The 13804-nt window shown below is 34.3% G+C and overlaps 1 protein-coding gene across 1 annotated transcript in view; it reads left to right on the top strand.

Annotated features, from left to right (window-relative positions):
- Positions 1-13804, top strand: part of lrp1bb (low density lipoprotein receptor-related protein 1Bb) — a 316016-nt gene that overhangs the window by 213001 nt on the left and 89211 nt on the right. Inside the window, exons 44-49 of the mRNA XM_066688514.1 lie at positions 3995-4187; positions 7231-7356; positions 8296-8424; positions 9119-9238; positions 11582-11695; positions 11922-12071. Of these exons, the coding sequence (XP_066544611.1) occupies positions 3995-4187; positions 7231-7356; positions 8296-8424; positions 9119-9238; positions 11582-11695; positions 11922-12071 (832 nt within the window). The remainder of the gene's footprint in view (positions 1-3994; positions 4188-7230; positions 7357-8295; positions 8425-9118; positions 9239-11581; positions 11696-11921; positions 12072-13804) is intronic.

Below are 13804 nucleotides of genomic sequence, written 5' to 3' on the forward strand. Positions count from 1 at the left end.
GAGTTAAATTCAATATTATCGCAGTTCATAGTTTGGTATTTTTGGTTACATCACAGGTTTTTAAACTTTTGTTTTTCTTTTTGGAGTATGTAGTAAGGATATGAGAGAGAGAAGGAGTGCATGGGCGTGTGTGGATGTATACCTAAGGCACGTTTGTTTTTATTATTTAATTTGCTGAAGTGCTTTATCAACCCTGTAGTGAAACTCTAAGGGGAATTTAGACAGCTTCAAAGTTGGCCATAAAGAAACAGGACCTGTGAGAGCATGTCTTGTGGGTTATTTTTTATTTTTATGCAGCACAAATGATACCACTTTCATGGCATTGTTATGTGAACAACCGTCCACAGTATAACTTTTACAATTGCTTTCAGAAAAACATAAAATGTAAAAAAATGTTGCCCTGAAGCTAACAAACCCATAAACAAACAAACAAAACATTTTTTTTTTTTTTTTTTTTTTAATCTAGTTTTTAAATAATGGTAGGATTACTAGATGATGGTTTAGCTTATTTATCATGACGGAAGTGTTTCATTAAATGTTGTATTCTGTTCTGCCAGTAGGCCAGTATTATCTATTGTAAATTCATACTGTGTTAAAGTAGTAATCATTTCAGTTTAGTCTTGCATATTATGAAAAAAAAAAATAACACCAAGTGATTGCTTTGGGAGAATGTGTTTCTAATACTGTGTCTGTATACTGTACTCTAAGAACATGAATCCGTATAAGAAAATATAATCCTGAATGTATTGGTTTTGTAGGTAGTAATAACCAGTAAAAAAAGGCAGTAAAATGAGCACACTTTAGTTACCAGGGACTGTATCATTAAATATCTGATTATTACCAGTGATGTAACAGCACTATGTAACGAAAAGCAACTGAGGTATTTCAGCACATTCTTAAAGATGTCACTTGTTGTCCCAGTTTGCTATAAAGTACATACTGTATTAATGAAGCACTTGAGATTCAAGGGTACAGGCTTATAGAATGATGCAGTTTTTATCAAGGAAGCCATACACTAGAAGTGAAACATCTGTGGATATATGTCCTTCAGTTGTCACACTTAAATGGCAAACTGTATAATAATCTCGTACGTCTTGGCTGATCCCTTTAGGTGTGTTAAAAGGAACACCTGTCAAGACCCCTCAGAAATGAGGCCAAGCCCACAGCTATTAGTTAACCATGAGACAGCAAGGCTAATCTCTTCAAGTCAAGAATGTAATTTCATTTCTACTCTAATTAAACTTATAAAGGATCCTTTCAGACCCTTAAGCTGCAGATGTTTCATGTTTACAATTAAAAACAGAATATTGAGCTGAGTTACTGATTATCAGCTAATCAGTCGACAACCAAATCATCTTGTTTTTCCCAGTTCCCATAAAATCGGCAGTTTTGCATTCCAAAATTAGACAAGCTAGCACATTAAATCAAATCTTCAAAACATGCTAAACAATAAGTATCCCCGCCTCCCTGTAAACATTGTTATACTGGTTATCTGTTCAAATTATTCTATTATCAGGTTAATAACTTGCTATGGAGAACTCAAACTGTAGGCCATTCAATATGAAATATATTTAATAATGTTGCTAAAAAGGTATACAAAAATGTATTGAACCACTGCATGTAGGTGGTGAAAATGCATTAGCACTACATAGGTATCATATTAAAATGTTGTAGATTAACACACAAACACACACACCTATGTAGTAAATTAAGTTAGAAATTAACTAATTAAATAACTATGAAATGACATACATAAATGTCACCCCATTAATTTCTTTATGCTGGAATGGTATTGTGAATGTATTTAAAAGCAATACAACTTCATTTTTTGAGAATATGTTATACACATACCAACATAATAAAAATGTCCAAGATTAAAACATGTTGGCATGTTCCAGGTGTTGTTTATCCATCTTTCACTTGTAACAAACAGTCTATGAAGGGTGACAACCATAATCCAATTAGTGTGGTCTTGGTCCTGAAACATTTAAGGCCTGTTTGACATCACCTTTAAAACCTTTTGACTGGGGTAGATAGCACTTGAGGGTAAAAGCACTTTGGTGCTTTTTTCTCATCTTCACACTGTATTAAGCAACTGCATCATGAGTTAAAGAAGCATCGCTGCACCCTTTCATGTGACATATCCTTTGACAAGTCTGAAATTATAATTTTAAGGTAAGAGATGGTTTGGATCACACAAGACGTGCTTTGACTGATCCCTACATCTGAACTCTTCAGCTGTGCTTGGACAAGAATTAGTGTTGGTTTAAAGAGTTATCAGTGACAGGGTGCTATATGTGATGCATATTCTCTGTTCGCTTTCTGGATTACAAGTTGTGTGTCACATTTTTTAAGATAATTTTTTCTTAGTGTTTAGTTCTGGTAAACACAATGATTATATATTTTTTCATCCTATCCTAGAAAAGTCTACACTAATAAAATAAATGCACTAGAAAATATGTTGAGTTATGTGTATTACATATAAAGGACAAGAATGTCTGTTTTGCTTTTTCAATCATATTGTCAGTAAAATATAGGCTATAAGATGTGCTTTGTTACTATTTATATATATATATATATATATATATATATATATATATATATATATATATATAATTACATAAAATGTTTACTATATATTACATTTATATAATCATGAAGAAAAGTATGTAAAATTAGGAAATCACCTCCAGGAGCTAATTTTAGTATCAAGTAATGTCAAACTGACAGCAGCCTGAACGACACACACATTATCCTTAAACATGAACCTCACCCTGACCTTATGCTTAACAATATCTCCTAACCCTAGATTCAATCTTAACAATAACCCCAGGCTTAGCAATAACCATAACTCTTACCCCAACCGTCACTTAAACCCCAGCATTAACCTTCTTCAGCCTTAATCCAAGCAGCAGCAATGTGATGAAAGAGAAGACATTTTGATAGACAGGTTGCTGGAAAAAATTACTTCATCACTGCAGTCAATATAATGAAAATATTACCTTTTGCCAGACAATACTTAAAACACACACACACATACACACACGCACACGCACGTACACACAGGAGAATGTAGAGGTGAACATTTATGTTTGCAATAAATAACTGAAGTAAATATACCTATAAGAAATGTTACTCACAGAGGAAAGGAATACCTTTTCCTGGGTATGAAATCAGACCAATGTGCTAAATTATTATGTTGAAAACCATCTGTTGTGCTGTTTTTAAGCTTTTTGTCCCAGTTTAGCATTGGCTTTTTGCACATGTACAATTATTTTAATCAACACCTGTCTTGTTCAGTCTTACTTTGCAAGATAATGTAATGTGAAGAGGTAACATGTATGTTCAACTAATGCTTGAGATTTAAAAGGCATCAAATATTCTCAGGGTCTCTGTTGGGTACAATAATACGTCCCCAAAGGCAGTGTTTGATGTGTTATTTTCTCATTTACACTTGCAGTGTGTAGTCATGAAATATTAAAACAATTATGAAGTACCCTTGTCCTCATACTCTGATATTATGTGTCCATCATAGAGTTTATATTGTTTGTCTGTTTGGTATAATAACACTGCTATTTTTTCTCTTTCTCTTGTAAAGTGCTCCATATTCACAATAATAACAATAATCTCTTTCAATATCAGCTTTTGTGTTGATGAATTAAGCGTCCACCAGAAGCAATATGCATATGTTGACTTATGATGTTCAGCAATCCAATGTCTCTGCTCACTGAAGTGTATAATATGTGCACTGTGAATACAAAATACCATTTGAAGTCTCGAGGCCTTTACAGTATATATTTCAGATATGAAAAGAGACAAAAACAAATCTCTATCAGTTTTCTGCTAATGGCCATTTAACAAAAACTGAAATACCAAGCATGCACTGGAGACATGTTTTTCAAAATCAACCTTTCTACAAAGTTAGCCTTCTAGGGTCCAGCGAACTTTAATAAAACAGTACATTAATTGTCTTTCTACTTCATTCAAATCATAGGTCATTGTGAAGTCAGGGCCAGGAACCTTTTTTGGCCTGGCTATTTATGGCGACTTCATCTTTTGGTCAGATTGGGTGCGGAGGGCTGTTCTACGCTCCAATAAGTACACTGGAGGTGATATGAAGGTACTACGAGCAGATATACCACACCAGCCAATGGGAATTGTAGCTGTGGCCAATGATACGAATAGCTGTGAGTATTATTTTACAATTATGGGTTCTAAGTATCATAAATGTGTTTTGTAAATGTGCAGATTTCATCAGTTTTCCAAGTTTTATATTAAGTTGTTTATACTGCTGACAGATTATTAGTTTTCAATGATTCCATAAATGCAAATAGTCCTGGTCGACTATGTTAATTTTTGCCCATGTAACATGATATGATTAAATGAATGTCTATTCCCACATGTAAAATTAGCTTTTATTTATGATTATGAAACACCTAGCTCTTCAGTGGAGCACTAACTATACTGAGAGTCTTTCTCTGTGCCACGGTGGTCAGACAGCTAAACTGATCACTGTCATGAAACACAAGCAGAGGTACAAAGGGAAAAAGCCATCTTGAAAGTCAATAGTCCAGGCAGTAGTCCTTCTCCAGTGGCAGAGTTCCCATATAAGTGGGGTCAAATACATATAGTAGCATTCACATCCAACATGAGGTTGATATCCCGTACATTCACTGGCTTACTGTATCAGAAGATCAGTGTTATCCTTCTCCTGTCGCCGTCCTTGTTCATTTTTATGGCACAATACTAAGACCACCAGAGGTGAAACCAGCAGGTTTTTATTTTGTCATTCATGTGTGCCACACCTGTTCCCTATTCACATGTCCTCCATTTGAAACAGGTAAGCTGGGGAGAGTAATCTTGCACCTGGTCCGGCATCCTGGTTGCGAGGAATTAAAAATGTGAGCCGAAGTATAGCATCCCTCTATCACCTGGCCCCAAACCATGTTACTATATATAAATGTGCATGTGTGTATGTGTTATCAGTACTTAAATGATCTTGGCTCTCCAGAGCAGTAATCAGCAATTTGTAATTTGATTTTCAAGACCTGACAGCATTTTCTAAAGAGTCAAGCTACAGCTTCATGAATACGCTTAATGATATCACAGATGCCAGCAATTACATATGAACTTACTGTAGAAACATTTGTCAAATATCCACTACCTAAAAGGAGTGCTTTGGTGCTACAGTTTCACTTTATCATCACAGTGCTTTCAGCAGGAATTTCCTTGATGAAATCTGATGGTGGATGGACAGGAATGGGCTATGAGCCAATCTAAGTCATGGGAAGCTGGACATATGAACTACTGTAGACTTTCAATGAACTCCCCTGGGTCCCAAGGCATGCTGTGTTAATTTAAGTTCCAACATTAAAGTAATACAGTTAACACCCTTAGGATTTCTTTACTTGTATGTCACATCTGTCTGTCACTGACTGCTACATATATACAACACCAACTGGATGTACTCTGAATGTAAGAAGCAAAAAAAAAAAATGTGGACGTTCTACTTGATTAAAAGATCTCTGCAATATATCAGCTGGGGAAATATTGTGCAGTATAGGCTTAAAGGGCAAATCAAGACTACATGAAAAATAAAAATAAAATGATTCTACCCTGCTAGTCAGATTTTATGTTATCATTATATAATAATACTATGCTCCATAACATCTTTATAATGCCAAAATGTCCCAAATCAGTTGTGTTAGAGTAGTCTCCTAAGAGAATGATTCAATACAATCAGAACAACAAGATATAGACAGGGTTTATTTTTATTTTTTACTTAGTCGTGATTTGCAACTATTGATATTACTTCCATACTATAAAGATTTCTTTGAAGGATCAAAATGTTTTTTTCATGGGGAAAACAAAAAGCATTATCTCAAAGCGGCTTGCAGATTACAGTCTTCCAAATGCAAACATTATTAGCTTGGATCCATTTTGAGTTATCATCATTATTTGGAAATGTTTATGTTCTCAAGCATTTTCATATCTATTTAGAGCAGCCGACTTCAACAGCAAGAGCCAAAACAGAGAGCGTTTGCATGTTCTGATCCCAGTGCTACACAAGAACACTATGGCTCGATGATGATTTGGGTTGTTGTTGTTTTTATACCAAGTATCATGTTCCACAGAGAAAACGATGGCACTAAACGGTTGTGGTGCAGTCCAAGCTATTCTCTTTTAGAGATTTGGCATAAGAACTAATCAATGAAATGTGTTTGCTATATTTTTGTTTGTGCATATACATAAGTATTAGTAATATCATCATCACCAGCTTCATTAATAATAGCAAGAACGAAAGAAACACGTCTCACAGTTATGCTAGTTCTGCAGTAAGACAGAATTTCCCTGGGAACCTGACTTTTGTCATTCTACAGCTTGTATTTGGCAGTGCAGCCGAGTGAAACTCCACCATTTGTGCTGGGGAAGGGAATGCTTTACTATTCTTTGCTCACTTGGCTGTTCTGCGGGCTCCAAGGGGCATGGTTCATAGCTTCTTTTTATATGGCCCTGTCAGTGCCAAATACAGTTCAAAGAGGACTCTACAAGAGCCTGCCCCCTTTCCCGCAAAGCTAAAATTGCCCTTGAAGTCCTGGAAGAGCTAAAGTGGGAAACTAACTTGCCTGCCTGCCTAGGGAGCTGATATTAGATTAGGGTTCTTTAATCAGAATTCCCGAACAACAAGAACTCCATTTACATATTCGTATGCTGATTTGATTTTTCACATGTCAGTGACACCAGGTCAGTCCCTGCGAGACCGTGGCAATTTCAGAGATGCCCACTTGCTGTTGGCAAAATTGTATTATTTAATGCTCCTGACAGACTTATCACAGCAGGTGGTGAGACCTGAAGTTTAACCGAAAATACTGCACTGCTACTACTGTGGGTCTATTGTGTAGTATTTTCAACACCGTTTTTCCCAATCCACTGTCAACATGCTGCATTTTAGATGACTTGAAAAGTACATCTATTATAACATAATCGTTTTTATGTTCAAATAAATATAATCAATTTAATGATATCTCATTATATTAAAATAACAATACATACAATTCAGTGTGCTTAATTTAAGGATTTCTTTGTACCTTGAAATGCCATAGCACTTGATAATTTCCTGTTACAGAAATTAGGTTATGGGTGTAATTTATTGTTTAGGGACTAAGAACAATGTACCTTAGCAAAAAATAATAGTGAGTTGCAAATAATTGTACTTTTTCTGTATTACAGGTGAATTGTCTCCTTGTCGAGTGATGAATGGAGGATGCGATGATCTTTGTCTTTTAACTCCGAATGGATTGGTGAACTGCAGCTGCAGAGGAGAACGAGTATTGTTAGATGACAACAGATGTGTGTGTAAGTCCTATAATAATGTTCACCTTGTTGAGCTTGAAGCCATGTTTATATACTCTTACATTCCATATGCATTTACTATGGGATAAATCAATCTTGTACAGCATCCTGTGTCTCGGTGGGATGTACATAGTCATCAAAATAGACATAGTCAGATACTTGCGTAATGTGACTTGCAGCGCGTAACAGGCTGTAATAAAGGCTGAAGTGTTACTCATCAACTTGCTTGGAAGCTCATATTTGTTTTGCAGGGATTTGAAAAATATATAATTCAGGCTTGTTCCACCTCATTGTATTATTTGCCTTTGGTTATAATGATGAGATATACATATGATTGGTATATGCTCCATTTGATAGGAAAAAATGCTCGGCTTGCATATTTCTGCGTGAATGGAGCCAGACATGTTTTTTTCACAAATGATCAAGTCTGCCACCTTTTACATCAGCAAGTTTCTAAGTATAGCAGTCACACAAGACATTGACTGTTAATTAAACTGTCCAATCCAGAGTAACACACGTTACTAATAAGGTTAATCTAATAATTGGACTCTAGGTCCTTTTTTAAAATAAATTGCATAAAACAAGCAGGCAATTCAGTTGTTGTTTTTTTCCAATATGTATGTATTGCACTTTTTATTGTATTTTTTGGCATAGCTAATGAGGCTAATATGCTAACATTTGCAATGAGGATGGTACAAACAGAGTGATTGTCACAAATGACCTACTTTAGGATCTTAGACATCCCAGAAGGATCACAACTTCTGCTAACTAAGCACAATGCACTCAGTGTATACAGGAAATAGAGGATTGAATATGGGTTTTGCTGTTCACAAAGGAGCCAGAGGCCTATATGATGGTAGCTGTTGCTATTGGAACATGAACTATTAAGAGAAATGCAAAAATAATACTTGCTTAATAACTTATCTTTTTTTCCTTTTTCAGCAAAAAACTCAACCTGCAACATTCACCTAGAGTTTGAATGCGGGAATGGTGAATGTATTGACTACCAGTTGACATGTGATGGAATAGCTCATTGTAAAGACAAGTCAGATGAGAAAATGCAATACTGTGGTAAGAAAGGTTGCTATGGATGTACTTCGATGCTTGAAGATTAAAAAATATATATTATGAGCTTAGTGCAACTACCCCCTTGAGACTTTAACCTGTAAAATGAGTTTACACATAACCTCCTTCTGGTTTTTTTTTGTATATCATAATGTTTTTTTGTCATGTAGCAATATCACAGCAGTAAAATACAGTACAGCTGCTACCAATAAGAATAATATTACAATCCACTAATGATTCAGAACTCTGTTTTGCTCACCTTATTTTCTCGCTACCTCCCTTCACTTGTGTTATGCCTCTATATCAAACTCTACACTGGTTTTCTATTGCTGCCTATATTAAATTGTGCTCACACACCACTTTCTTCACCAGCCTGCTCCTTCCCACCTCCAATCTCTTGTCTCTCCCTATTTCCCCTCTTGCCAACTCCATTCCTCTTCTACAGTTCGATTATTCATGCCTTCCCTCAGGTGTCTGGCTGCCTGGGCTCGCTGTTTCTCCTCTCTTGCTCCACAGTTGTGGAATGAACTGTCTTTGAGCATAAGGATGGCAGAGCTTTGACCTCCTTTCCACACCTCCTTAAGACACACATGTTAAGATTACAGCTGTAGAGCTATTTAAACATCTAAAACATCTCAACTATTATTATTATTATTATTGTCTTTGATTTTATTATATTTATTTTTGTCTATATTGACAGACAACAGGAACTGTAGGAAAGGTTTTAAAACCTGCTACAATCAGCGCTGTGTGGCAAATAGCAGATTTTGTGATGGGGTGGATGACTGTGGAGACAATTCTGATGAAGCATACTGTACCAGTGAGTATTGCACATTTGATTTGCTTTTAAAAGTTTATCCAGAGCTCAATGTGTAACATGCATTGTTGATTGATTTGTAACATACATATACATACTGTGCCCTGCAGAATAAAATGAGCACATCCTATGTTTCCTATAGTATATCAAAGACTAATTAATATACTGTCAGTCCTGAAACAATAATTTTCTCCTGAAAAGTCATTAATAAGCCATCAAAAATGACTTATAGATTTTCAAAAAATGCTATGTCACAATTTTAGCAATACAGCTCCTAGTATATAAGCAATGTAGTAGAAACTAGATGTTTTGTACATCTTCTGTAAGTTTCAGTTTTTTTTTTTTTAATATTGCACATTGAAAACTGAAGTATTACATACATAATTACAAAGCAGTGTTAATGGTACAGGAGTAAACTACAGTACAAAACTTAAAATATAGTAATAGATGTTGAAACTCAGGAATTTAATTTCTGTCGTGATGGTAAATTACAGAAACTAGAATTCAAAGACATATTTCAGAGCTACATTTTCTGGTGTGTCTCAACAAAGTCACAAGTAATCAGACTAAGGCAGCATCCTCAAATTGTACTTTTAACATCCTACTCCCACCACTAAATATACTTGATTTTTATAATTTATTAATTAACGCTCTCAGAAAATTGTGTGCTCTGCAAACGCCCAGCATAAGTAGGCAGTAACATAGCAGGTGATTTTGACCCAAACCATAGGATACATTTTGCACTCCAGATTAAAGCCTTTAGCCCATGGAACAACCAGGAGCCCAAAAGAGTATGTGTGCCTACTTAAATAGTAATTGCAAATAAGGAGTCCATCCATCATCTCTGCTTGAGTTTTGTTTAGTTTTTTCTAATGAAAATTAAACTTTTGTAATATTTAATTAAAAGTGTTTTAATTGCTTATGGAGATGAGAATGAAATACACCTGGGAACCCCTTTATATTGTGTATACCAGCTGCAGTTGCTGTAAGATGTGCACCAAAAACATTCAATTTTATAGTAGGGCAAATCTAACCTTCACCAAAATTAAAAATAGTTTGCATAATCATTCTACAGTACTAGTACATCAAAGAGATTTGCAAAATGCTTAACATGAAAAGTGCTTAAAATGGCTTAATATTTTTTAAACCTGAAGGAAATTATGAAATCCTTTAAGGCATCAATATAATACTCCAGTCATTAAAGTAAAAACTTAATTTGGTTTCCTCAGAAGGAATGTAAAGTATTTAGACTGGTTCAAGAAACAGTTTATTGTGGCTTAATATATATATATATATATATATATATATATATATATATATATATATATATATATATATATATATATATATAGTTTATTGACTGGGAGTTAAATATGACTTATTCATTGATTAACATTGATATATGTAATAGTATTTAAACTAAATGCTTAAGGCCCAATTATAATTTGTTTAAAAGCAAAGGCAACCAAACAAACAAACAAACAAACAACAAACAAAAACCTCTTCCATCAATGTGATTTCTCTGTGTGTACTATTTAATTTAAACCCTAATTATTTGTTCAGTTGCAAATCACAATGTTCATCCTGTCATTAGTACTGATAACTGTAAAAAGCTTTCACATTTAATTTAAGCTTCCTAAAGACAGCATCTATATAATAAATGTATTGTCTAGATGGCAGGATAATATCTAAAAATAGTTCAAGTCATAAGCTGGTTGAGTTGGAAAGCTTATTGGGTGTTCTGGATGATGAATGATTCTCAGTGTGAGAAGTATACCTTATTTTATTAGTCACACAAAGCTCTACAGGTTTTACTATAGAAAAGAAAACTACATGTATTATAAGATTCAGAGTTCCAGAGTCCATCATTAATATATACCACTTGTTGTCTACTCCCTCAGAGCTGATTAGCCAGTGTCCCTCCTGAAGGATCACAGTTTATGCATTTATCTCGAAAGGGTAGTAAAGCCACCTGCAAAATATCTTTACACCATTAACTTACTAACATGCTTTGCAGACCTCAGTATATATTAATCAGGAGACCAAGAAAAATCAAACAGCTTTGCGGTTGAATAACAGCAATTTATATAGTAGTACAGACAGAAGAAATGTGTAACTGAGACACAAAAGTAAGCAGCACATTATAAAATATATTTAATGACACTAAATGAGAAATCATTTACATATATTTATTAATTTTCCTTTCCTGGGTTCAAAATGCAAATCATCATTTACAGCAGGTTTGCAGTCCATCCTTTTTATATTTTATGTAATTTTGTGACCTTATACTGCCCTTTTTTTCCTTTTTTCTTTCTTTTTTTTTTTTTTTAATAAATTGTATCTTAGATTCAACGTGTTCTTCATCTGAATCCCGTTGCCAGGACGGAACCTGCATTGCAAACTCGGCTTGGTGTAACCAGATCATTGACTGTGTAGATGCTTCTGATGAAAAGAATTGCAGTAAGCTTATTTTAGTAAAAAAATAATTACAAACTTTGCAATTCTTGGAAGTATGGTATTACATCTTCTTGTTACTTCTGTAAATAAACTAAAAACAGTTGTTTCTGCTTGTTTTTACTTGGATTCTATATGTGTTTTTCAATTTAAGGTTGTAAACATCATCAATCATTTTTCCTGAGGTAACTCAGCCTTTTTATTGTTCTTCTAAATTCTTTGCCTGTTGCAGATATCACAGACTGCTTAGATTACTATAAACTTGGGGTTAAATCTGCCGGGTTCATCAGCTGCAACTCAACTTCCCTTTGCATCCTTTCCAAATGGATCTGTGACGGGTCAAATGATTGTGGAGATTATGCAGATGAAACAAATTGTCAAGGTGATTTTTTTTTATTATTATGCCAGACAGCAAATCTAGGGTTTCACTCATACTTAGCAATGCCGCCCCTGTTTAAATTACCAATTATATATAACATCAATGTATCATAATGAAAGACAAATTACCATTGTATCTCTTTTTATTGCAATATATCTTAGTGAACATCTCTTTAAATAGAAACAAATGACAACTTTTAACAATTTTAACATTTGTTTTACAGTAGAAATATAAATGTAAAATAAAAAAATAGAGCATTTAACTGAAAAAGCTAAATAATTTAGAAAAATGTAATAAATGGATTCAAAATACATAGCATCCAACTCATGATTGGCAAAATTGTAATAAAATAGAACTATCTACAAAATCAACTTTACAAATATTAAAATCTACATTTTGCAGTTCACACAGATGTGTCAATCTTTTGGTTTGGACAATGTCGAAAATTACATTAATATTCACCTAATAGAATGTAATAATGATCAGGCAATTACACCTCTGTTCTGTATGAAAGATGCAGATATTCTACACGTATCGTCCTTGTAAAACGTTCTTACTGAGTGATTACGTTGTTAACTGCAGCAAAATACGAAATTGTCTGGAATTACATGATATTCACCTGTGAGAATATAACAATAATCAAGCAATTACACCTCCATTTCTTATCAAAGTCACAGATAATCTTAGACAATCCTATTTTACAATAGGCTGATAGTCTTACATTGTAAATCTCTGATAAATGCTTCTGAATAATGTGAATAATCTAAATACAGTACAGAAAACATGACATTTCCACTTCTTTGGGAAACTACAGGTGCACATGGAGAGCTATATGTAAACACAATATAAATAATTGAGAGACAAAACACTGACAGAATAACAGTTTGGCCAATCTAATCACAAATGTTGCAGTAATAACAACAACTGTTATAATAAACAACAGTACCCTATATATAATTAAAAAAAAATGCTGGTGTGCTGATTAACGTTACAGAGAACATAACAGAAAAGCATTAAACATGTTGATCAATTTGACTGGTTTTGGAGGTTTAAGGTAGACTGTAATGTGTCTTCGTCACTGCGTCGCAAATTAAAATGCTTTTGTAAAACCTAATTTTATAAACCGGAAATGGTCAAATTGACTGGCTTGGCAATCTAAAATATCCACATGCCACTAACGTGAAAAGTTGCGATTAATACTTCCGGCTGAATTATTAAATCTAAAATACAGGAGCTTTGAACAGGGAGGAGGCTAGTGTGTCTTCCAAAAATGGGTGAGAAAGCAACTGCAAGCAAATCACAGTGGTTGTTATTTAATCTAAATCTGAGGGTGGAAGTGGAGACAGACTACAGAGACGTAAAAACAGTAACCAACTTTCTAATAGCAAACTACCATCCCTATCCATCTTTAGCTTGCAACTTTTATACTAATACAACTGGCATAATGATTGGTAATAAAGAGCTGAACACAGTATGATTTTTTTACTGGAAGAGCATTAAAGGGTTGAACATCAGTATAAGTATAGTTTGTACCAAATACATTTTCATCTTTGAGACAGTTGAGCCTGGTTTGAATGTATAGCATAAAAATGCTACCAATTTTGAACTACAGTTATAATGTTCAGGCGGAGAATGCTGTGTGGAAGAATATTGCCTGTCTGAGTCATTTTTGATGATGGTAATTGGGCTTGGGGATCATTTGAAATGTTTTACATCGGTTTAAGAATGGCCTTGTA

This window comes from Amia ocellicauda, chromosome 16 (assembly GCF_036373705.1).
Source record: "Amia ocellicauda isolate fAmiCal2 chromosome 16, fAmiCal2.hap1, whole genome shotgun sequence".
Classification (NCBI taxonomy): Eukaryota; Metazoa; Chordata; class Actinopteri; order Amiiformes; family Amiidae; genus Amia; species Amia ocellicauda.